The 23,841-nt window shown below is 59.5% G+C and overlaps 3 protein-coding genes across 4 annotated transcripts in view; 1 reads left to right on the top strand and 2 right to left on the bottom strand.

Moving 5' to 3' along the window:
* Positions 1-5,733, bottom strand: part of PSD (pleckstrin and Sec7 domain containing) — a 33,350-nt gene extending 27,617 nt beyond the window's left edge. The window contains exons 1-4 of the mRNA XM_071748080.1: positions 5,521-5,733; positions 1,777-2,638; positions 1,595-1,697; positions 628-1,075 (exon numbers count right to left, since the gene is read on the bottom strand). Of these exons, the coding sequence (XP_071604181.1) occupies positions 628-1,075; positions 1,595-1,697; positions 1,777-2,547 (1,322 nt within the window). The 5' untranslated portion in view covers positions 2,548-2,638; positions 5,521-5,733. The remainder of the gene's footprint in view (positions 1-627; positions 1,076-1,594; positions 1,698-1,776; positions 2,639-5,520) is intronic.
* A 7,898-nt stretch (positions 5,734-13,631) lies between these two features.
* FBXL15 (F-box and leucine rich repeat protein 15) lies at positions 13,632-19,405 on the top strand. 2 transcript variants are annotated; one of them, XM_071748146.1, is made up of 4 exons: positions 13,632-13,666; positions 14,542-14,790; positions 15,718-16,220; positions 16,602-19,405. In XM_071748146.1, the coding sequence occupies exons 2-4, from the start codon at positions 14,608-14,610 to the stop codon at positions 16,789-16,791; spliced, it is 876 nt and encodes a 291-aa protein (XP_071604247.1). In that variant the 5' UTR covers positions 13,632-13,666; positions 14,542-14,607; the 3' UTR covers positions 16,792-19,405. The 2 variants fall into 2 exon arrangements, with proteins under 2 accessions (XP_071604247.1, XP_071604246.1); XM_071748145.1 differs by lacking the exon at positions 13,632-13,666 and adding an exon at positions 13,904-13,965 and having other exon boundaries at positions 14,540-14,790.
* Positions 17,793-23,560, bottom strand: CUEDC2 (CUE domain containing 2). Its single transcript, XM_071748139.1, has 8 exons — positions 23,209-23,560; positions 22,470-22,613; positions 22,108-22,169; positions 21,611-21,744; positions 20,629-20,799; positions 20,321-20,382; positions 18,633-18,693; positions 17,793-18,319 (listed from the first exon to the last, which is right to left on the bottom strand). Exons 1-8 carry the CDS (start codon positions 23,415-23,417, stop codon positions 18,173-18,175), a joined length of 990 nt encoding a protein of 329 aa, XP_071604240.1. The 5' UTR covers positions 23,418-23,560; the 3' UTR covers positions 17,793-18,172.
* Between the last annotated feature and the right edge of the window lie 281 nt (positions 23,561-23,841).

The following is a 23,841-nucleotide window of genomic DNA, read 5'->3' as shown; positions in this document are numbered from 1 at the left end:
GAACAGAGGCAGGATTATATTTTCATTCTCTTTTCCCACCACCAATATCAAAACCTCCCTTTTTCTTCTCTTCTACCTAAACGCTCCCCACCTGCCTTTTGCAGACAGGTGAGTGCAAGCAGCCACGTGGCAGCCCAGGCATTGCCCTGGCTTTGTGCTTCCCAGGCAAGACCTCCCTATGCTCCTGTGAACATGTGCTGATGATGCTGAGCCACCTCCTCCCACCCAAGACTCTTTGCCTGCAGCTCCAGGACAGCACCTGGGCTCAGGTGCCCTGACAGGAGCACCTCAACACCTGGCAGCACCAGGGGAGGATGCAACCAACCTGGAGGGACCTGTGCCAGGAAGCCTCTGTCAGCTGGGTGACCTGAGCTACAGGAACCCCTCCAGAGGAGTGAGGGCTGGACCCCCTGCACTGCCCTGCTCGTCCCATAGGGCAGGTAGGGTCCCCTCACCCCACTGGGGTGATCCAGAAGCCCGCCTGACCCCCATGCACAGCTCACACGGCACCACAAAATCCACAAAGGATTTTTGGCTCAGACACACTCGCAGCAGAGCCCATTTGGCCAAGCAGGGAAGAGTAAGGAGGGAGAGGGGAGCTGTTTGCCCTCGTGCACTGAGCCTCACCTTTCCCTGTTCTCCTTCCTCGTCGCCTCAAACACCTCATTGTCCTCATCCGCATCCCCATCCCGCAGCCCCTCCTTTGGGAAGCCAGAGCCCAGGGCAGGGGGCTCCTCTGGCGTGCTGTTCCTCCTGCCCGGGGTGCCCCCAAAGCTCGGGTTGCTCTCGCTGTCCTTCTGGCTCTCGATGGCTGAATCCACCTCCTCCTTCTCAGCCAGGATGTCGTCGATGTTGGTTTCGCGGTAGCAGCGCAGCGGCACGGTGTCCAGGTCTGTCTCAGAGTACTTCACCGTCCTCCTGATGATCCCAGTCTCGCAGGAGCTGAGCTTCTGGCTGCCCGGGGGAGACAGCTCTATCTCCACCTCGACATGGCTCAGGCTGTGCTCAGCAGGCAGCAGGCGGGCTGGCTTCTGGGGAGGCTGGGCCAGGGGAGCAGAGTTGGGGGCACAGGAGCCTGCAAGGGACCCACGAGCACTCAGAGCTGCAGCTGGGGAGCACCAGAGCTGCTCCTGCAGCATCACACACACCCCAGAGAGAGGCTGTGTGTGTGTGTGTGTGTGTGTGTGTGTGCGCGTGTGTGTGTGTGTGATGGGCACCAGCAAATGGAGGGGCAGAGCAGGAAGGAAAAAGGGTGGGGAGAGGCAGGGAGGGGAAGGAGTGGGGTGCTGCCCACAGCCAGCCCTGAGCCCCTGTCTGATCCCCCCTTCTGCAGAGGCACCCGGGGGAGGGGGGGCTCTGCATCACCCCCTGTGCACGATGCGGGGGATGCTGCGGGGAGGTTGGTGCCTGCAGGAGGACACAAGAGGTGCCTCCAGGAGGACAGAGATTGGCCACCCTTGGAGGGATCTGGGCTGTCCAGTGGGCACTGACACCTCCTGATGGACACGCAGCCCCAGAGGGAGTCCTGGCAGAGTTTCAGACTTGGAAAGGAGGCATTAGTCTGGCCAATGACCATCACCACCTGACCTCTTACCTGTCTTTGGGGCATCTGAGGAGCCATAGAAGAACTCCCACTTGGCCTTGGCGACTCGCTGGGCATGGGCTGAGCTCTGCCGGGGGTAGAGCCAGGAGCTGCCCTGCAGAGGGGAGAGCAGGGAGTGGGTGATGGACCCCGGGGAAGAGCCCGCAGCCGCCGCAGGGCACCCTGGCACCTACCTGGGGTTGGGGTTCTGGCTTCGGGGGGCTTCTGGCCAAGGTGGGGAAATCCCCCGGCAGCCCGTTGGTGAGGGAGCGGCAGAGGCAGCCGGCGTCGAGGGCGCAGGGCTCCTTCCCACAGGGCCGTGGCCCTCCTGGGGTCCTGCCCCCGGCCAGGAGCGGGTCAGACACGGAGCCCTCCAGCTTCAGGCTGTGCAAGAGCCGCTCCTGGGGCAGGGGTTGGGGCGGGGGGGACCCCGCGTCCCCGGAGAGCTCCAGGCTGCGGCTGAGGCTGTGGGGGCCGTCGTCCCAGCGGAGCCGGGGGGCCGGGAGGCCGCTCAGGGTCCTGACGCTGGCCTTCTCGATGAAGCGAAAGGTGACGATGGAGCTGCGTCCCTCCGGGGCTACCAGCGGGCTCCGGCTGCCCGGCGAGCAGAGGGCAGGCCCGGGCCCGCCCCGCCGCGGGGTGCAGGGAGCCGTCGAGCGTCCCGCACCCGGGCAGCTCCCGTCGCCGAAAGCCGCCGGGTCCAGCGGCGGCCGGGCCAAGGAGCCCGTGCTGTTGTAGAGGCCGGGGGGGCAGCGGCGGACGTCGGGGGCCAAGCCCTTGCGCAGGAGGTGGAGGCGGCCCGCGTTGAGGTTGGGGGTGAGGCAGCGCGGGGGGCTGTGCCTCCCCGCCTCGGGGCTGCCCCCCGACAGCCAAGGCCTCCGGGACACCCCGCGGGCGAAGGCGGGGGGCGAGGCGGAGCAGCCCTCCTCGGGGTGGAAGCGGACGGGTCCCCCCGCCTGGGCCATCCTGCCGAGGGAGGCGTCAGGTCCGGAGCCCGGCTGGGCGGCACCCCTGAGATGATAGGCGCATCAAGGGGTGACACATCCTCAGGCAGCCCTGAAACGAGGGCGAGGAGAGCCGGTTAGGGGCAGGAGGACACGGGGGGCAGGAGGAAAACCGGCAAAAAGTGCCCCGTCCTCACAGCAGAGCAAAGAGGTGCTGCAGGTGAGACAGCCCCCCTCAAACCCCTTCCCGCTGCAAGAAGCAGGCAAAGTTTGGGGTGGGCATCACACCAGCAGCCCTTCGCTGGGTCCCCAGGCCCCTTTGGGGTCTCTGGCCTCTTCCTAAGATTGCCAGGATGCTCAGGCACTTCCCCCACAGACCAGCACCCCAGACACCGTGGGAGAGCACACCATGTACTCTTAAAACAAGCTTCATTCATCTTGCTTTTGGTTGAATATATTTACTACCCACAGCCTACTAAAATCACGTTGATAAAGAGGGGAGGAAAATCATCTGCCGGCTCACTGAGACATCCTCTGACTACACTTTCTGAAGGAGCTGCATGGCAAGAAGCCTCTGTCTTTGGAGGTCAGGCTGGGTTTAAAGTGTGTCACACCAGCACATGCCGCAGCCACTTATCGGTGGCACAGACAGCGCTGTCAACACTCCCAGAGCCAAAAACAGTGATTATGACAATCCTGTCCTGGGGGAACAGAGCACGCCTGGCTCGCCTGCCTGCCCCTGAGCAGGGACTTTTATCCAGCAGCAAGACCACCTCAAAGTGGTTGGGTTGGTGGCTGCAGGGAAAGGCAGGACCCTGAGCCCCCACCGGTGCCACTGGCACGGCTGCCAACAGTTTTTCTTCTGCCAGTGGAGCTAAAATTTGCCATTATCCTCCCCTGGTCTTCTGTGAATTCCTGGTGTGCAGAGAGGACTCTGTCTTGGCTGCTTTTGCCTTCTAACAGATGCTGAGATACTGAGTCCCTCACACAGATCTCATCGGTTGGAAGCGAGAAACCAAATGCCAGTTCCAAATGGAGGAAAGGGAGACTTCTTCTCCCTCTTCCCAAGACCTAACCAAACAGAATTCAGTTCCTGAAGGATGTGAGGCTGAATTTTTCTACGTTGTTTAGGCTCCAGAGATGCAGAGACACAACTCTTAGTAAAACAGCCCACATCACCCCTGTGGGGCCAGCACCCATCTCATCTATCTGCGCTATCACGCTGCTAAAAAATCTGGCTCCTGCTGAGCTGCAGCAATCTGTAATTCACTCACCACAAAAAGACACTCTCCTGTTTAATATGCTAGTGTTTTCACAGGCCCTTTCCCCCGTTATGCCTGTATTCACACTCAAGGTTGCTGAAGTTAACTGATAAATAATAAAGATGTGGGGTTTATAGATTTCAAATGAAATTCCACTTTTTTATCTCGATGCAGACTGACACGCATGCCAAGGAAAAGAAGTTATCACCAGAAATAGCTGGCATTCTCTGTAACATAACAAATCTGTAAAAAAAAAACAACCCAGCCTATCTCAATACACGAGAGTTATAACTAAAATAAATGGGGTAAGCACAGCATGTCCTCCTGCTTATCAAAGGAGAATTATCAAATTCAGAGGAAAGGCCATGCCTGCCCGGGAGCCACCAGAGCTGGATGGCCACACCATCCAGCAGTGAGCTTTTCTTCCACAGGGAAAGGTAAAAAGCACAAATGCAACAGATGAAAAATCACTGATGGTGCTGAGGCTTCCTGCTCGCTGATTTAAACTGTGAATCAAATTGATGCTCTTTAAATCACCGTGATGAATGGGTTGGGCTGCAGGGCACTGGTGGGATGGGGGGGGAAGGATGAGGGGGGGGAAAAGCCTTGCTGGTCCCACTGCCTGAAGGCAGGAGGAGTCCTGCAAAAAGCAAGCCAGGGAGAGGGTGACCGGGCAGCCCAGGGCATTGCATTCAAAGAGAAAAACTCGAGACCTGCAGTGTGATAGCCAGGGGCTGCACGCCAGTGGGGGATGTGGTTTGATCAATAAAACATCGCATCCACACGGCTCCTCCGGGCTTGTCCCTTCTTGGCGGCCAAAGGGATGCCCAGGGATTTTCCTCATCCCTTGCTCTGAGCTGCTCCTGGTGCAACAGGGGATGTGCCCGCCCGTGCGGGGCGGTGCGGGGCGAAGGGAGGCAGCAGGAACCGCTTGTGCTGCGGGGGCAGAGCACACCCACGCCAGGGATGTGCGGGGACAGCGCTGGGGGAGGATGGAAGGGGAATGGGCAAAGGAAGGGGACAGGGATGGGAGGACAGCAGGAGGTGCGGGGCTGGGGGCTGAATTCGGAGGACGGGCCGTATCTGTGTGCCAGGCACGGTGCCGCTGCCCGCAGCGGTGTCCGGGGCGGGGGAAACCAGGCTGGGGGTGCCCAGCCATCTGTCAGAGCTGGCGGAGGAGGTCACCCGGGAGGTGCATCTGCACTCTGGAGGGACATGGAGCAGCTTCGGGGGTGCGCTGGTGACCGAGGAGGGGTCCCCAGGAGGAAGAGGTGTTCCGGCAGGCATCGGGGAGGGGGATGTGCCGCCCTCCAAGACACGGCTGAGCCTGCCCTCCCCTCCCCGGCCCCCCCAGCCCGGCCTCCCGTCTCGGCGGGATCAGCCCTGAGTGGATGTGACATCCATCCGGATGAGGAGGGAGCTCTCCCGGCCAGGAGGGCCGCCCGCTCCCCCCGCGGACCCTCCCGCTGGCCCCAGGCCGAGCTCCCCCAGCCCTGCCCGGGGCTCCTGCCCGTCCCGCCGCACCGGCACACCGGGGCCACCCCGCGGCGGGCGGGTCCCGGCTCCGCCGAGCATCCCGCCGGTACCGCGCGGCCAGGTGGTGCCGCCGCATTCCGGTCAGGGCTGCCGGGGGTGTGCAGAGCCGCCCCGGCGCCGCAACAACTGCTCCAACTTTCCCCTTTCCGGCCTCCCCCGCTCCTCACCGCGCCCCGCACCGCTTCCCGCACCTTACCGGCAGCACTGCCGCCTCCGCCGCCGCATCCTGCGCGCCGCTGCTCCGCGCTGCCGCCGGCACGGCACGGCACGGCACGGCACGGCACGGCACGGCACGGCACGGCACGGCACGTCCCGCCCCGTCGGGCGCCGTACAGCACAGCACGGTAGGGTCCGGTGTAGCAGGGTCCGGTGCGGTGCAGTGCCAGCAGCGCCCAGCCCGCCGCTCCCCGCCGCGGTAATCCCGTCCCGAGCTGTCACTCCGCCCCGCTGACAGCACCGGCAGCCAATGGGGACCCCGCGGGGCTCCGCGCCCCGCCCGCCCGGTGCCACCGGACACACACCGGCCTGCCCCGGTGCAGCACCCTGCAACCCCGGTGTCCCCCTGCCCGCCTGCGCTCGCCCCCCCGTGCGCATCCCCGCGCACCCGAGTGACCTTCACTCACGGGCAGCGTAGCCCCGGTGCCACCGTGTGTGTCCCGGTGTGACACGTCCCCCTGTCCCGCTGGGCATCGCCCGGGTGTCGGTGTGCGCGTCCCGGCTCAGCTCCCGTGTGACAATGGGCACCCGTCCCCAGGCACCACCACCCGTGGCCCCTCTGCCGCGGGTGGCCCCAGCACCCCACCAGGTCCCCGGCTTGGGGACCACGAGGAGGAGAAGGCAAAAGCCCGGTGTCCTGGCACAGCAGGCCCCCTCCTCGAGCTGGTGGCCCTTGCCCTGAGGAGCAGATCCCATGCTGGGAACCCATCTCTCCAGGGATGTGGTCCCATCCCAGCCACAGGTACCAAGGTGCCCCAAACCACCCGGGAGCAGACACCACTGTGTCACCAGCCCCTCCAAGGATGGGAAATGGCCTCCCGGTTTTGGGAAACCACTTCATGCTACAAGAGTGAGGAAAAAAAAGCCCTCAACATCCATTCTGTCCCCCCCCGGGGTTCTGCTGGTGCTGGGCAGACAGCGTGGGACAGTTGGGTGGCAGTGGCAGGGCCACCGTGCTGCCACCATGCCAGGTCCACAGGCCACAGCTGCCAGGGCTGGCAGCCAGCACTCCCTGCCCGCCCAGGCTGCCAGATCAATTCGCTATTAAACAGCACTTTATTACCCAGCCCAGCAATCGTTATTAAATGTGTGCAAGAGGAGAGGCCCAGGGGAGCCCCGGCCTCACGTGCACGCCCTGCCCGCCAGAGGAATTTGGGGAAAGCTGCCCCTGTTTGCTGCTTTCCCTGCCTGCGGGGAGCCCAGCTCCTAGAACACCTTCCCCTGCCTCCCCTCCCAGGCAGAGGGATGTGGGGAGAAGGCAGGAGGCTCTGAGGGCCCTCCTCATATTTAATGCATGGCAGCACTGCCATTTTCTGCCTCCTTCTCCAGGCTCCTGCCTGCACGGGGCCCCCTCCCCACGCCGGGGCCAGCGGGTCCCCGAGCTGCCTCACAACACACACTGCCCGGCCCTCCTGTCAGGCTGGGGGATGCTGGGCTAATTAGGGGCTTCTACTGCGGGATCAACGACCTGATTCCTTCAGCAGCTTCTTGATGGCAGGAGGGAGGGGAGGGGGAAGGCTCTTCCCTAAGCTGCAGTCAGCGAGACAAATTTAACCGCGTGGAAGAGCTCGGAGCTTTCCCCGTGTGCCCGTAGCAGGAGAAGGCGCTGCCTGCACCTTCCCTCTGCCTGCTGAGAGCTGCCAGGGCTAACAGAGAGGTCCCCTCCAGCCACCCGGGATGAAGATCCCTGCTTTCCATGGAAAACACGTCGCCTTCCAAACCGGGGATGCTTCCCCCCCAGCAGCAGCTGCTCCACAACCCCCTAACCCTACAAGTGCTGAAGGGTGTGTGCTCAGAGATGTGGGCTGGGCCAGCACCGACATCCGCCTGGCAGCATCAGGATTTATCCCGGGCTTCCCCAGCCCCTCCTGCTGTGAATGCCTCCCCAGCTGCTGGGCAGGCAGGAGGGATGAGAGAGCCCCGAAGGGACAGGGAGAATCCCCCCTCATCTTCACAGACCTGCAGCCCAAGCCCAGAAACGGCCTGGGTGTCACCTGGGCAGCACAGTGGCAAACTTCTTGCCTGGAGGGGGCTGACCTGGGATGTCCTGTTGTCCTGGCAGCTGTACAGATGCAGGGGACGTTTGGGTGGGGAGGGGGCAGGCCAGGGCTCCTTCACCAGCTGAGTCACACATGGCTGATCCTCAGGCTGCCCTGAGGCTCACAGGCTGCTCCTGGGGGTCTCAGGAAAGGCACAGCTGGGCACACAGGCACCCTGCTGGTGGCAAGCACCAAGGTTTCCCCAAAGCCACTCTGTGGTGAGTAACTGCTTGACTTCTTGGCCCTCTGCTTCCTCCTCCTGGCACAGCCACTCACAGCCTGACAGCTTCTCCTGCAGCTGTGGCTCCAGGTGGGGTGAACCCCTAGGATGCTGCCCTGGCTGCAGGGGGCTGCCAGAGCCATTTCCTTTGGCACAGCCCGTGCTTAAAGCACTGCCAGGGGCACAGGGACTGTGTGCTGAGGCACAAAGGCAGCGGGGCTGTGCAGACACAGCCTCTCCCATGCAGCCAGTGGCAGCACCATGGAAATAGCTAGATGGGCCCCCCGGGAGCTGAGCTGCAGTGAGGGCAAAGAGAGCTGAACCCTCCTCCCCGCCACGCTGAGGGCTCCAGTACAGCTGGGGAGGTTGCACGGGCTCCCCCAGGGCCTATACTTAACTACACGGCTCTAATTAATGCCTTCTGCCTCGGGTGCCAAAACCCAACCACATCCTAGCTGTATATTTAAAAAGCTACAGCAGCGTAAGCCAAGTCTTTAATGGGCTGATGCACTTATCTGTTATCCCACCAGGCTGGTGGTTAAGGATAAATGGTGAAAATACCCTTCCTTGACAGACTGTTCCACAAATGATGCTTTACAGCTTACTCAGGGCAAAAAGGCAGTGCCTGATCCTGCCTGACCCCCGCCAAACCTGGGGCTCCTGCCCAGACCTGGCTCAGAGAAGATCACATCCCATACCACCCTGTGCCTCTCCTGGCACCCCTGGGCAGGGCAGGAGTGCTCAGGGTGAAAGGCACAGGATGAAAAATGTCACCAGTGCAGGCTGCAGCCCGTGCCAGGGAGAGCTGCTGCCTGCCCCACTGCCACTGCCCTCCCCAGCACCCCATCCCCAACTGGGGCTGCAGGAGGGACCCAGGAGCAGAGGTGAGCAGAGAGGGGGTAATGCAAGCTGTGAGCTTGGGAAAATATCCCTGTAAGGCCCCGGGAAGATCTGCTCTTGCAGAGATCCCCTGGGGCTGCCCCAGCCCTGGGCAGCACCAGCACCAGCACAGCCAGTGCTGGGACAGGATGGAGGCAAAACCAGCAGCATGGTAAAACCTCCTCCTGTGAACGTGGGAGGTGTGGCCCCAGCACAGCTTGAGCCATAAATAATCTCCCTACACAGCAGTTGGGGGAACAATCGTGTGGGAGTATCTCTTGGTAAAAAAGATGCTCGGGGAGGGAGATGGTCTTGAAGGAAAAGCAGGAGATTTCTGGCTGGTGGGGCACACTTTCCCCTGAGGACAGAGCCAGCAGGTCACTCAGATTCACCCACCCTGAGCTGGTGAATGAACAAGGAGAATTAATCTGAAACAACCCAGAGCCCCACTTCTCTGCTGTAGCCTCCAAGGGCTTGTGCTGCTGTGCAGAGCTCTGGAGCTACTCTTCAGCTCCTCTCTGCAATGGCAAGATGTGGTCCCTAACCCACCATCTGCAGCCCCAAGAACCACGTGGGGAAAGGTGAAAGTCAGAGCAGTGAATGCAGTGAGTACCTTGTGTGGAAAAGAAGGAGCAAGCCCCAGGCACACATCCTGACCCAGCTCTGGGACTATGGGATGACAAACAGAGCTGCAGAACAAGTGTGGAGAACCCTAAATGGTCAGCTAAGGAGGAATAATTACAGGCATAGCAAGGAAACTGGGCAACCCCCAAGAGCACGGAGATGCATGGAGACACATGGAAGTGCAGGCTGAAAGCTTGGAAGCTGTGGATTCAGGAGGGGGATGCTGCAGAACAGCCCTGCATTGGTGTGTACCTAGGACATCCTCATGCTCATTCCTCTTCCAACCCAGACTTGCACAGCCTTGCCTGGCTTTACATCTGTTTGGGTTTTTTTTGCCCCTGATTGTGTTTTTTCAACAAGAGAAAAGGGAAGGTGATGTGTACAGGGAAGAGCTGAACAGAATCATGGGTTCCTGTTTCACCAGCTGATGCCTGGCACTGGACAATCTCAGCACCTGCTGAGAGCAGAGCTTGCCCTGTGAGCTCAACACCTTCTCCCACGCAGCCAAGAAGTTCAGCTGTGATCCACTCCAGCCCTGAGAGCAGTGGAGAGACTTATCCTGCATCCACAGAGACCATGGAGACAGATCCTTTGAAAGATCCTGCTGAGAGTCCAAGGAAAAACAGTGCTGAGAGACTCTACTCAGCTTCTGGGGTGAAGACTGCAGAGCTGCTCATGTCCTTGGAATGACCTTGCCTTCAGCCCCACTTGGGACTGGCAGAAAACTATAACTGCAATGTCCCCTAAGCCTTTGCAAGGGGTGTTCAGACAGAGGGTGCCAAGGCATCACACCAGGTGACAGCTCCTAGGACAGCAGGGTAGTGTTGGCTCAGCTCTGTACCTGTGCCCTTAAAAATAAATTGTATCCTCCCACAGCCCCAGCCTCTGGGGACCCCAGCAGGCTTGAGGAAAGGCAGCCAGCCTCTTCAGACACCTTTGACATGGCAAGAACTGCATTTTCAATGCAAGGGAAAAGCCAAGGGGCACGGGTGGGGTCCAAGATCAGCCACCAGATCAGAAGCACCTCTGGGAACCAAAGCCTGGATTCCTGGCTCCTCAACCACAAGGCTCCCTCCCTTCCAGCCCCAATTCCTGAACCTCCCCCTGCTTCCCCAGGGATGGTGTTGAGACCCAACCCCTCCTCTCTGGAGTCTTCAGAAGTACAGCAGCACTGCCATGCAGCAGTGGAGCTGGCTGAAGCCTCTGCTCACATCAAGGGGTGGATGAGGATGACAAGATGCCAGCAGGATCGGACCCGAGGCCACGTCCTGGCTCTGAGGGCAGCCAGCACCGTGTGTTTACAAGGAAGAAAGCTGCAGCAGTTGTCAGGAGCTAATCTGCTTCCTCCCCCCAGGGCTCAGCTGGGTCTCTCCTCACTACAGATCAGCTCAAGGCCTGATGCAGGAGCCCTGCTCTCCTTCCCAGGGCATCAGTGGGCACTGAGATATCCCCGAGATAACAGGGGAGCCTCGGAACTCCCCCATATCCTCTGCTGGGTGAGGTACCCGGGTGCTCCATCACCCTGCTGCCCCGCAGGTGTGGGGTGCAGCACCATCTCCTGTGTCCTGCCCACACCAGACTGGTCACTGAGCTCCTGACACTCACAGACACTGGTAGGCTTGCACGTGGACAGGACCACAGCCCTTCTTATTTCTTGTCAGAAGATAAATTAAAAGAATTGTTTGGTCTTACAGGAGCCAATGTGATCATTTCTCCCACGTCCTCTTCAGACTCCAGAAGCTGTTCTCCAAGTTCACAGCAGGAAGGTTTTAGCACTAAGCTCCAAGTCAGTCCCTGCTCCTGGTAAGGTGAATTCCTGTGGTCCCAAGGGACCCCTCTGACACCAGGGACAGCTTGGGCAGCTGCTTTGACACCCCAGTTTTCAGTGTCAGGGCTCAAACAGAAATGTGCTTCTAGCTGAAGCTTAAAAAGGAGACTCACAGGCACCTCTTGAGAAAAACACAGAGCCACCTCGGGAAAGCACAGGCCACCAGAAGGCAGAAACTCCCTGCAGCTCTTGGCTGAGACAGCAGAACCCAGCTCTGGCATTTCAAGCCTGTCTGCATTGAGCTGTCCCTTCATGGTCACACCACCCTCTGCTACAGCCATACCACAAACACTCTGCATTTAGGAAATCCACAGAAATGAGCACAGAACGGGTGCTGGCGTGGGACTCTTACCATTGGGGCAGTCCTAGGTTTCCAGCTCCACTGGAGATCCTGGCAGGGTGAAGCTGGGGCTCAGCACACCCCCCCTACAACACAGCAACAGGCTCTGGTGCTCTTCCTGCATCTCCAGGCAACCTGTGGAGGGAAAAGGGAAGAGCCTGAGCATTTTACAGATGGGAATGACTGCTGGCACAGAGCACACTTGGCTGCAGCCATCACCTCAGAGCTGAGCCTGTCACAGACCAGCAGCTTGTCAGAACCTACCTGGGGACACTACCAAGCCTCAGTGTTCCCAACCAGCCTCACCTGGAGCCTCCCCCTGTCCCACCTCATAGGCTGGGGGATCCATTTAAGCTCAGACTGGGGCTGGGGGTCTCTGGCTGAACCCAGCTAACCCTCATGCTGGTCTGTGGGCTCTGTTGGTTTGGATTTTTCCTTGTAGGACTTCAGCACAGCCCTGCCTGTCAGTCCTAGGGCTGTTTCTGACCCTGGCTGCCCTCACTGGAAACGAGCTGGGGAGAGAGCCCTCCCTTGGCACTGGATATTAAAGGTAAGAGATTCTTCTCCTCCTCCATGGGCAGGGCCAAGCTTGTGCAGGCACAAGCCAGGAAAAAGTTGAGATGGAGCTCTGGCCAAAGAAATGCAGCTGGGTCTCACTGCTGCCTCTGCTATCGGGGTGCCTCCCAAGCTCCCCGTGGTACCCAGAGTCTCTCTGGGCTGGCTCTCCCTCAGCCCTGCTACCAGCAAGCTCCTGGGGAAGTGACTCAGCCAGCCTGGATGCACCAGAAGAAATGAAAACCACGAAGAGGTTGGTGTGGGAGCAGAGCAGGTCCCGTTTGCCAGCCCAGCACACGTGTTGCTCGGGAAGGATAACGAGTAATCCCTTTGAGCAGGGACTGGACACAAGCTGGGGGCTCCCAGCCAGGTCTGTGTTGGCAGAGAAAGGCTCCAGCCAAGGCCAGATGTCCCTGAGTGTGCATCCCCTTGCTCCCTGGTGCTCCCTCACCTCCCATCCAGACAAAGACCCCTGTTCCAGGAAGCCTCCTTGGAGCCAGCACCACGCACAGGGTAATATTAAGGGGAGTCCCTGCCAGGTGCTGCACTTCCCTTTCACAAGAGCAGGGTGAGCACGGGGCTGAGATCCCCAAAGGGTGAAATGAACCCTCCCAGCCCAGAAGCAGGATCAGCTCTCCTGGAACTTTCAGTGCCCCCGCTGCAGGGGAAGGAAAGGCTGTCCCAGGGCATGGATGGGGGCATTCTCAGCTCCTGGAGAAAACGGGGAATCCCTGCAAAGGAGACGAGCACTGTGCTAACCCAGGGAGGCACGGGACCCTTCGTGGGGCAGGTGGGTACCCCCAGAGTTCAGGGCAAGAGGAGCTTTCCCCACATCACCCCCACGCTGGCAGGGAGTGAGCATCACGGCGCGTGGGCAGGAGATTGCTTTCCAGGGAATTTGGGAGCAGGGGTTGGGGTCTTTGCTGCACGTGTGGCTCTGCTCCTCTGCCAGGAGGATCTTTCCCTGGTGCCTGTTGCCAGCAGCTCGGTGTCACACCAGGTGGCAGGGCTGGGGTCACAGCCAGGGCTGGGGTCCCCCGGCAGGGGAGGTGCAACGGGGGGGAACGCGCCCCAAAACCGGCAGCGGGGAGCAAAAAGAGTCCGTTCTCTTTCTGCAGTCGTCATGGCAACCGCAGCATCAGCAGCAGCCGCCGCCTCTTTTCCGCAGGGAAAGCGGGACGGACCCCCCGGGGCTACGGGGGTAGGCGGGCACGGGCCGGATGGGGGCCCTGGAGAGGTGTCCCGGTACCGGCGGAGGAGCGGGGTACAACGGCTGCGGGTCCGGTGTCAGAACCGTGAGCGGCGGGGACCGGCCGGGACCGGGGGTCCCTCCGCTGCTGCAGAGGGGGAGGGGGTCTGGAGGGCCGGGAGAGGGTAGGGGGGGGGTCTGCCAGGTGTCGGGGCGGTGCCGTGGCTCACCAGCAGCGCTGGGTCCCGGGAGGGTCCCGGTTGGGTCCCGGTTCCGCCGGGTGCTGAATGGACAGCGCCGCCGCGAGACCCCGCGCATGCGCCAGGCTCCCCCCCCCCCCCCCCCCCATGAGACCGGGGTCTGGGGCATCCGGTGGGACTGGGACAACGACCCCGGGGAACCGGGATAATGACACCGGGGCAGCGGGACAGGCGGTGTGCTCGGGGGAGCCGGTGCGCACGGGGGTAGCGGGGCCGGTGTCGGCGGCGTCCCTCCGCCGGGAGCCGCTGGGGCGGACGCGCTGACGTACCCGGTGCCCGGTGCCCGGTGCCCGGTGCCCGGTGCCCGGTGCCCGGTGCCCGGTGCCCGGTTGGGTGATGGGGGGGGGGGAGGGCGGGCCCGGAGGCGGGGGCGGGGCAAGGGGCACGCGCACTTCCGTCCGCCGTCGTGACGTCAGGCGGCGCCGCCGGGGGCGGGGCGAGGCGAGGGCCAGCGGGATGGAGCGGGCAGGGGCGGCCCGGAGGGGCGGCAGGTACCGGGTGGGGGGGCAGGTACCGGGAGGGGGGAGAAGGTACCGGGAGGGGGGAGAAGGTACCGGGTGGGGGGAGAAGGTAGCGGGAGGGGGGGGGGCAGGTACCGGGAGGGGGGGGGTGGCGTGGCAGGTACCGGGAGAGAGGGGGGGCGGCAGGTACCGGGAGGAGGGGGGGCAGGTACCGGGAGAGGGGGAGGCGGGTGCCGGGGGGGAACAGGCGGGGGGGGGATAGGTACCGGGGGAAGAGGTACCGGTGGGAGGCAAATACGGGGTGGAGGGGCAGGTTCCGGAGAAAGGGAGGTACCGGGAGGCGGAGGTACCGGAGAGGTACCGGGAGGGGGGTGTCGGTGTCGCGGTGTGCGGGCCCCGGGGGAGGGCCGGGGTGCGGGGCCGGGGTGTTGGAGGAGCCTTCGGGGAGCCCCTGCCGGAGCCCCTCACCTGCGCGGGGACCGGGGTGGCAGGAGGTGACGGGGCTGTCCCGGGGTGACCGGGCTGTCCCGGGGTGAGGCGGGTGACCCGGTGAGCGGTTCGGCTGTAGGAGCGGTGTCTGAGTGTGTCCGTGTGTTCCCCCCAGAGGCTGCCGGCAGTCGGTGTGAGGTGGTTCAGCCTGGCTCTGCCCCTGGCCCCGCTCCCCGGCGTCCGATGATGAGTGTGACCCCTTCCAGGGGATGCCTCCTGGACCTGCCCTGGGAAGACATCCTGGTGCCACACATCCTCTGCCACCTGCCCCTGCAGCAGCTCCTCAGCCTGCAGAGGGTCAGCAGGGCCTTCCAGGCCCTCATCCAGCTCTACCTGGCCAACATGCGCTGCTTTGACTCAACCCAGGTACTGGGGGGGGGCACCCGCTGCTCTGGGGGGCAGCACCTGCCCGGGAGCTCCGTGGGGAGGAGGAGGATGGGTTCTGGTGGGGTTAATGGCTGGAGAGATGGGCTGGTGAGTCAGGGCCCAGCAATGCCTCAGTCTGCAGCAAGAGGCTTGGGGAGGAAGGAGCCTGCAAGCTCCACCCAGAGCATTCCGGGGCACCCGGCTGGCAGGAAGGAAAAGCAGCTCTGGAGCAATGGGTTGTGCGAGAGGAGGGATCCCATGGGGGATTACTCTGTGCCTGGGCTCCAGGGAAAGCTGGTGTACTGCCCGGGATTTGGGGAGACAGGAGTGGCTGGTGCTCTCTAAGGACACAGAGGGGTCTAAGAAAGGGGTTTTGGAGAGCAGAGGTGTGGAGCTCCTCACGAGTGTGTAAATACAGGATGGAGGAGCCAGGACAGCTTCTGGCTTGTGCCTTTGGATGAGGAGAGCCTGATGGTGGGGTTTGCCCTGGGGTGAGGAGAGGGGGTGGGTTTGGTCACCATTGTCACAGTGGAGTGGAGAAAGGAAGAGGGAGTGTCTGGGGGATCTGGTGTGGGAGTGTCTGTGGGGGATCTGGAGAGGGGGGGGATCTGGAAAGGGAGTGTCTGTCTGTGGGGGATCTGGAGAGGGAGTGTCTGTCTGTGGGGGATCTGGAGAGGGAGTGTCTGTCTGTGGGGGATCTGGAGAGGGAGTGTCTGTCTGTGGGGGATCTGGAGAGGGAGTGTCTGTCTGTGGGGGATCTGCAGAGGGAATGTCTGTCTGTGGGGGATCTGGAGAGGGAATGTCTGTCTGTGGGGGATCTGCAGAGGGAATGTCTGTCTGTGGGGGATCTGCAGAGGGAATGTCTGTCTGTGGGGGATCCGTAAGGCCATGGGGGTGCCTCAGGCTTCCTTTGGGCTCCCCGTGCAGATCGGAGCCTCCATCCCCCGGGCTGCTTTCGTCAGCCTGCTGAAGGACAACGAAGTGCTGCAGCAGCTGTGCCTCCAGAACTGCTCCGAGTGGCTGACCGACAGGGAGCTGCTCCCGGTCATCGGGCAGAACCAGCACCTGCAGCGGGTCCAGCTGAAGGGCTGCGCGCAGCTGAGCCGCCACGCGCTGGTGGCCCTGTCCCTCAGCTGCCCCGGCCTCAGGCACCTCTCCCTGGCTCACTGCGAGTGGGTGGACAGCCTGGCCCTGCGCAGCCTGGCCGACCACTGCCCGGGCCTGCAGGCCCTGGACCTGACGGCCTGTCGCCAGCTGAAGGACGAGGCCATCTGCTACCTGGTGCACAAGTGTGGAGGGCTCAAGTCCCTGTCCCTGGCTGTCAATGCCAACGTGGGCGACGCCGCCGTGGAGGAGATCGCCAGGTGCTGCCCCGAGCTGGAGCACCTCGACCTCACGGGGTGTCTGCGGGTCAAGAATGACTCCATCAGGTACTGAGGCACCTGTGCTGGGGGGGGGAGCTGTGGTGGGGAGAGGGATGGAGAGGAAAATGGGGCTGCTTGATGGCTGGAAGCAGGGAGAGCTCAGCCTGGGGGAGAAGCCACTTGCTGGCCCCCCAGGAGAGGCTCTCTGTGCTACCAGCAGCAGGAGTGCTGCATCACCTCGGGGAGGGTTGGTCTGGGGTCCAGCCATGGCCCTGGAGCTCCTCTCAGCCCCTGGGGTGCTGGTCCCAAAGCAGGGTGTGTGTGTGTGTGTGTGTGTGTGTGTGTGTGTGTCAGCTGTGCACACTAGGCTGCTGCTGGGGGCAGAGCAGAGGGTGAGCAATGCACTCAGGGGTCCCATCTTCAACCTGCCTCTGGTCTTTCTGTCAGGGTCCTGGCTGAGTACTGCCCCAAGCTGCGGTCCCTGAAGGTGAAGCACTGCCACAACGTGGCTGAATCCAGCCTGAGCATCCTCCGGAACCGTGGGGTGGAACTGGATGTGGAGCCCCCGCTGCAGAGGGCTCTGGTGCTCCTGCAGGACGTGGTTGGCTTTGCCCCTTTCATCAACCTCCAGATCTAGAGCTGCTGCTGATGGGGAAGGGGGGGCCCCGAGGAGAGGCTGGGATCCCGGGAAGATGCCGGAGCTGGCTGCTGAGGAGAGGGGCAGAGGCAGAGGTGGTTCCCTTGGGGAGGCTGGCCGGGGGCTCAGGCTTCCTCTGGGGCTGTTTAGCAGCCACAGGGTGTTTGTCAGGGGGCTTCCCCTTCAGGGACAGTGACTCCCTCTTCAGCAGGGTGGGGAGAGAGAGAATGACCTGCAGGAACACCGTGGTGCTGAACAGGCCTTGGCCAGGCCAGCTAATAGGTAGGATTTATTATTATTTGTTGTATTTTAAATCTCTAAGTGGCAGCTGTCCAGAGAGCAGGAGAGTGTTTGATGGGGGCTGTCCCCTTGGGGGGTGTCTGCACCAGCAGAGCCAGGGACAAGGCAGGCTGGCTGGAGCATCAAGGAGCAGAGCCCTCAGCCCTCCTCCTGGGAGAGGGCAGGCCCCTGGGGTCTGGGAGGAGGGCAGGGAGCCCAGCTCCAGCCCGTGGCCACCAGCCAGCCTGGCACCTGAGGACAGGCACTGCCTCTGCCCGTGCTGAGGGCACGAGGTGGGAGTTGTTTTCAGGGGAAACGTGTTCCCAGCTGCAGTTCCAGCTGCAAACCCCAAAGCTAGCTGTGCTGTCACTGGAAGTGGCTGGTGGTTGCCATTTTCCTCCAGCTTCTGATGTTACTGAGTAGTGCCCAGGCCAGCTCCTGTATCCTGCTGTGTCCTGTGGCTGGAGCTTTGGCACTCGGCAGTGGGGGGAATGGCAGGAGCCCCAAATGTGCTGTCTGCTGGAGGTCCTGTTGGCAAGGACAGCCTAGCTCTGGTCTGGAGTTCAGCCTCATCCAGGGGGTGGTTAACCAAAGAGCAGCCACATCTCCTGGTGAAGGTGATGAAGGGAGTGATTACAGGAAGAGAGGATGGCCCTGCTCCTATCTGTGGCCCCAGGAGGGACTGGAGGTGACATGTCCTTAAAGCATGTGCATGCTCTGGCTGAACTACACACCAAATAACTTTTATTTAACACTGGCATTCAACTTAAAGCAACCGTGCACACAGACTTGTAAAAAGCTTGCTGTAAAAGCACGAGCCACGTCTTGGATCTAAAAATGTCCCATGCAAGGAATAGCAGAGAATGCCCAGGCCCTGGGGAGCTACTGCCATGTGTCCTGGGGGCAGAGGGACAGCTACCCAAGGAGGGAAGGCTCCTCCTGGTCAGCCAGGTTAGCTGAGGAAGCTGAAAGCAGTGTGCTGGCTCCCAGGTTAGTTCCAGTTAGTGGCAGTGGAGCAGTCCCCTCATCCCTGGTGCCACGAGGCCATCTGGCCATGCTTGGCTGGTGAGGTGGAGGCTGAGGAGCAGGAGGACCTCGGCTGTCAGTGGAACTTGTATTTCCTGGCTGGTTTGAGGCTGATGTAGGTTCTCCTCATCTCCTGGCTCTCGGGCTTCTTGATGTCTTTGTACCTCTCTCCCTTTGTGCTCACCACCTGGTTGTCGATGTACCGGATCAGCTTCTTGGGAGCCTGCAGAGGAGAGACATTACCACTGAGAGGAGAGGCTGGGGTGGGCCATTTACCCATCCTCTGCTGGGCATCTCCACCAAAAGGCTGGAGGGAGCTGCCTGATGGAGAGGAGCAGGAGCCACGCTCCTCAGGACCGGCTGGGAGGAACTGACAGACCCTGCAGCACCTCAGCTCAACTCGTCTTCCCTCTCTGCTGACTTGTGGGTGCTGTGAATGCTCTTGCCTCTGACCTGCCCCTCTGCTTTTTGGGCTTGCAGCCTGAATTTTAAACCTGTGAGCCAAAGGGCACTCGGGCTGCTGGGGCTGCTCTTACCTCTCTGGGGGGAGCTGGCCGGTGTGTTTTCTGATCGTCTGCACTGTCCACCATCATGTACCTGGAACACAAGAAGCCTTTAGAGAACCCTGACACGTGCATTGCCTGAGGCTGTCCACAGCCTGGCTCCTTTCTCCTGCCTGGTTTGTAGCTGTGCAATGTGTCCTTCTTGCCCAGAGCACTCCAGTTCCTCTCTGGATGGAAAAGGGCAAGAAGAGTGTGAGAATCCATCGGGATTCTCCTGGAGTAGCATCCTGGGCCAGACGTGAAGGGTATCAGAGCCTCGGACTGCTGAGAACACTGACAGCCTGTGCAGAACTGACAGAGGTGCCTGTGTCTGGTGTGCTCTCCCCACTGGGGCTCCCTCTTCAGCCTGAGCAGCCAAAGGGGACAGAGGTGAGGTTCCAGGACCAAGCTGGCAGCTTCTGCCCCAAGGAGATGGTGTTCTTTCACATTCCACCTGCTACTTGACTATGAAACGGGTCTGTGCTGGAAGCAGCTTCAGAAAAGCATCACCTCATTCCCTGTGTGACCAAAACCATACCAAGACCCAAGTGTTTGCTTGCTGTACTGCTGAGTTACTACTCTTGAGACTTTGGTGCTGGTTTAGAAGGTGGACAGCACAGCTGACCACGACTTCTCCCTCTGTACTTAGTCTAGTTGCTCCTGTGTATCTTCAGCTATGGTGATCTGCTCTCTGTACCTGTGCTCCAGTGATGTTCAAAGTACAGGATGTTGCCAAAATGCCATTAAAGTGAAGTTCCCAGAAACATGACTATCAGCTGCTGTTTTTTCTGTTTCCTTGCATGTTGCTCTGAGACCAACCTGCACAGGACACTGGCGAGGGCAGGGGCTGCTAGTTCTGCCTGGATGCTGTTCTGCCTTGCTTTATTTTCCCAGCCCAGTGGCTGGTTACTCTGTCACTGGGGAGGATGTAAAGTGGTGGGAAAGATGTGGCTGGATAGACATGTGGAGTCTGCATGGCTGCAGGAGGACACTCAGGAAAGCTGAGACCTTCAAGCAGATCGATGAGACCACAGCGTGGGTTCCACTGAGAATTAAATGCTTTTGGAAACAAATAACAGTAAACCAACCTAAAGCCATTTTCATTCACCAGAAGCCCATAGGGGGACTTCAGAGAGGTTTCTTTAAATGCATTGAATCCACACCTTTGGCAGCTGAGATTCAATCTCCTCAGTGTTGCTGTACAGGCAGTCTCTTAAAGACATCTTTAGTCTTGTTTGGATTGCCTCCAAGGATGGGGGTATGAATGAGCTGCTGTAGCCCTACCAGTCCCCAGGTGTTACCTGAGCTGCAGCACAATGTTTGTGCCTTGAACTTTTACCTGGGAGCTCAGCTGGCAGTGCTGTGCCTCCCACTGTACCTGTGGGAGGCTGAAACCCCACACAAAGCCTGTGCTGTGACCCAGCTGGTGCAGGTAGCCTGTTCCTGAGACAGAGCTCTAAAAGAAACCCAAACCAGTTTGTTGTTGGTTTTTTTTTTTTGTTTTTTTTTTTTTTTCCCACCTGATGACTGTATTTGTGGTTAGATGTGTTCAGCTATACCCCAATCAGCTGCATGGCACCCTTTCTAAGCATCGTACACCCCAAGTTCTTTACACATTGTCATTCTGACCTTCCCCAAACTGCTTCCTCTGCTGGGAGCAGAGGAAGGGGCTTGGTACTCACTTCTGTAGGATAACCTGCTTCAGTTCCTCGTGATTGGGTGCTCTGCGGGGCCGTGCCAGGTCCTGGGAGGAGACAAAGCAGGGTTGTGAGTAGAGTTTGCCCCCTGCTCTGTTCCAGCCCCTGTGGGGAGCAGGGTGCTGGCCCAGCCAGAACTCAGCCAAGGAGGAGAGAGGGGGATGTGGCTCTGGTGATCCCCTTGGCTCATGGCACAAAGTTTCTGGGCTCAAAGCTTCTGCCTGCAGCAGACAGCAAGGACACTTTTTTTTTTGGTGTCCCTGAGCTCTGCCCCCCAGCTCAGGGTACAGTACCTTCGTGCTTGCACCTCCTGGGCCAATTTCCACCTTCTCCTCCACAATTAACTGCACTGCCTCCTCCAAGTTCCCCAAGGCCATGCCAAGGGCCTTCTCTGCCTGGCTCACGGTGCAGGCTGGGAACATCTCCAGGAGCAGCTCCACCCCACCCTTGGAATCATCACCTTCCTGGTGGGAGCAAGAGACAGAGGTAAGTTAGTGAGGGTAGAAAGGAGGGGGCTGTTGAAAAGGGTCTTGAAAAACCTCTCTGGTTTTACACTGTCAGGAAATTCAGCTTGTCCATAGCTGAGAGCTCACTCTCCTTGCAATCACAGTTAAACCCCACTCCTGAAGCTAGCAGGGGACTCCGAGCTTTCCAAGGACAAAGCACCACTCTCCCTTAATCTCTTTGCCCTGGATCTCAACCTTCCTCAAGGTCTGTGAAGTGGGTCCTGTGTGTGTGTGTGTTTGAAGGGAGGCAGGAGGGGCTTTGGGAGGGGGTGCAGTGCCTGTAGCACGGGTCATGCTGGGTGAGGACTGCTGAGTCAGTGAGTCAGGGCTGGGCAGCTCAGTCAGGGCAGAGCATGTGTCACTCAGGGTGGGGTGGGAGCAGTGTCTTTGGGAGTGACACCCCATACCTGTGCAGATGGTGTCTGAGACCTGGGGAGTCAGGGAAGGGGGTCGAGCAGGGTGGGGTTTGGAGAGTGCTGCAGAGCGTCCCTGAGATTATGATGTGGGATCTCCCAGGGCACTGGGATGGGTGCTCTGGGAAGGCTGAGCCAGACTGATGGCTCATGCTGTTCTCTCAGTGCATAATTTGCTTTTTTTCCACTTGCTGATGCAGTCTTGCTCAGGGCATACACTGGAGATCACAGACACCAGAGATGCTGTGTCACAGCCTGTGCTGTGGTTCCTTTCAGAGCCAGAAGGTGCCCTTGGGTGGTGCTGGGAGCTGGGTGACTGACTCCAGTGCTCCTGCTCCTCTGCAGGGTGCTCATACCTGAGCCCTGGCTCCATCTGTTGCAGAGCACAGCCTCTCCCCATTCCAGCCTTCAGCTCCAGTCTCCTGGCTTTCAGTCAGCTCTTCAGAGGGTGCTTCACTCCCACTTCCCACAGCCTTTTGGTCACGTTTTTCTTAAAGACACAAAGATATCTCCTGAGAAAGCCCCACAGAGACTAGAGTCCTGTGCTTTCTGGAGGCATTAGGTTGCTAGTACTGCATCATGTACTCAAGCAAATCCCTTCAGTGAGCAGCAGGGGAAGCACTGCTGCTCCTCCTGTCCTCACACAGGGCAGCTCCCATCTGTTGATACCAAAACCTGACTGAACAGTAAAAAAAGAAATATATTTGTTAACCAAGTCAAGCTACTACCCTGTGAGATCCTCTCTGTGGCAAACAGGGCTGTCTTTTATCCCCTGACTCTACTCAATTCCAAACACTAAGCCTGAAAAATACGTGCAGAAAATACCTTCCTGTGCTGAAACTGTCACACTCACCTTTTCTGCGAGCTTCCCCGAGCCTCTCTGAGAGGGAGAACATCATCTCACAAACATCCCCACTGCAAGAGACAGAACCTGCATTATTAGCATGAAGAATAAAAGCATCTGTCTATCCTGCTTGGCTACCTCTTTGCAGAAAGATAAGGCTTGATGGGAAGAGCAGTAAAATAAAACTGGTACATCAAGTCACCAAGGAGGTACTTGTACTAACTAACTGGGATAAGCATTTGTGTCTTCATCAGAATGGCAAAGGTTTGGTACCAATAGATCCTCCACTGGGCACACCAAAAGAATTTCTGGTACTGAAGGGGCGTGGGTCTGGGCGTGGTGTGCAGACACAAAGCAGTACATGCACCTACCTGGGGATTTCTGCAAAACCAGGGATGTATGCCTCCATCATTTCCACAAAGGTGTCCATGTCAAAGGTCTCCTCAGAGGCCTCTGGCAAGCCCAGCTCTTCCAGGACACCCGTGATGTAAGAGAAGAAAACATCATCCATCCCACTGGAGAGAGAACACAGGACATGGAAGCAGGGACAACAGGACCATTTTTTTAATGTATTTTTCCCCACCCCCCATTCCCTGTAACCTGTCTTTCTGACAGAGCAGCAGCAGGACCTCTATGAATTGTGTCCCACGGGCAGATCTCATCAGTAAGGTCAGTGGTGGAATGGGAAGGATTTCTGGATAAAACACTGTTTGCAAACCCAGCTGCTGTGCTGTAGCCTCAAGGTGGCTGTATCTCTGCATGCAGGCAGAGTTCAGAATGGGGAGAGCCCTGCCATAACGTTTTCTGCTCAGCAAGCCCTTTGGGAGCAGTGTGGAATGAAGGGAATCCCACATTCTCATGTGTATTACTAGGCAGGAAATTAATCATCCTGGTCGTCAAAGAGATGTCACTGCTAGATTGTGGTGCTAAATGATGGATGCTCAAACATCCACATCAGAGCTGTGCAAATTACCTGCATCCTGGCTTCCACTTGAGGAAAAGCAACACAAAGACCAGGAAAGCTACAGAGTTCAGTACAAGGTGCAGAGGGACAATTAATGCAGGGTTCAGGCTAGAAGGGTGACACTGGATCTTCCTATCTCAGCTTACCTGAGGTCTGCTGCAGGGATGTGGGACTGGATGAAGCATGTCAGCGTGTCTCGAATGATTCTTTCAAGCTCCATGTCTCTAAACCTTTTTTTTTCTCTTAAAAAGGGGAGGAAAAAGAAAACCCCATGTAATTTCAAAGGCAAGAAGTAGATGGATATATGGACCAGATCAAAAGGTAGGCACGGTGTAGCCAAGTGTCCTCTTCCCATCAGGATAATTCACAAGCTCCCCCAAGGTGTTCTGCCACCCCTGGGTATCAGCAGGCAGAGATATCCACGGGGAACACCATCCCAAAGCAGCTCAGTGTCCTGGGCCTCTCCTGCTCCTGAGGATGCTGGCAGCACACAGCTCTTCTGGACGTTTAAAATGTCCCCTCCAAGCAGCAAATCTGGAAATGCAGATGTGTGGAGCTGCAGGACCCCAGAGACACCTCCTGAGCTGGAATGCATGGAAGGGGTGGGCCTCCCAGCTAAGAGCATTGATGCCTGGAGTGGGGAGCTGGTGGGAGGAATGGTAATGCCTCCTGAAGAAAGGCCAACCTAGAGGGTATTTCACAGGGAAATACCAAGCAGGGCACAGACAACTGGTCCACCAGCCAAAATATCAAAGGTCTCCAGGTCAGGCACGGATTGC

Source organism: Heliangelus exortis, chromosome 7 (assembly GCF_036169615.1).
Source record: "Heliangelus exortis chromosome 7, bHelExo1.hap1, whole genome shotgun sequence".
In the NCBI taxonomy this organism is placed as follows: Eukaryota; Metazoa; Chordata; class Aves; order Apodiformes; family Trochilidae; genus Heliangelus; species Heliangelus exortis.
This window is presented reverse-complemented; position numbering and strand designations above follow the sequence as displayed.

Coding starts and splice junctions, on each gene's coding strand:
- FBXL15 (XM_071748146.1), top strand. CDS start 14,608: ATGATGAGTGTGACCCCTTCCAGGGGATGCCTCCTGGACCTGCCCTGG. Junction 14,791..15,717: donor GCTGCTTTGACTCAACCCAG/GTACTGGGGGGG, acceptor CTCCCCGTGCAG/ATCGGAGCCTCCATCCCCCG. Junction 16,221..16,601: donor GTCAAGAATGACTCCATCAG/GTACTGAGGCAC, acceptor TCTTTCTGTCAG/GGTCCTGGCTGAGTACTGCC.
- CUEDC2 (XM_071748139.1), bottom strand. CDS start 23,417: ATGGGAAGAGGACACTTGGCTACACCGTGCCTACCTTTTGATCTGGTC. Junction 22,170..22,469: donor GGTTTTGCAGAAATCCCCAG/GTAGGTGCATGT, acceptor TGTCTCTTGCAG/TGGGGATGTTTGTGAGATGA. Junction 21,745..22,107: donor CGGGGAAGCTCGCAGAAAAG/GTGAGTGTGACA, acceptor TGTGTCTTTAAG/AAAAACGTGACCAAAAGGCT.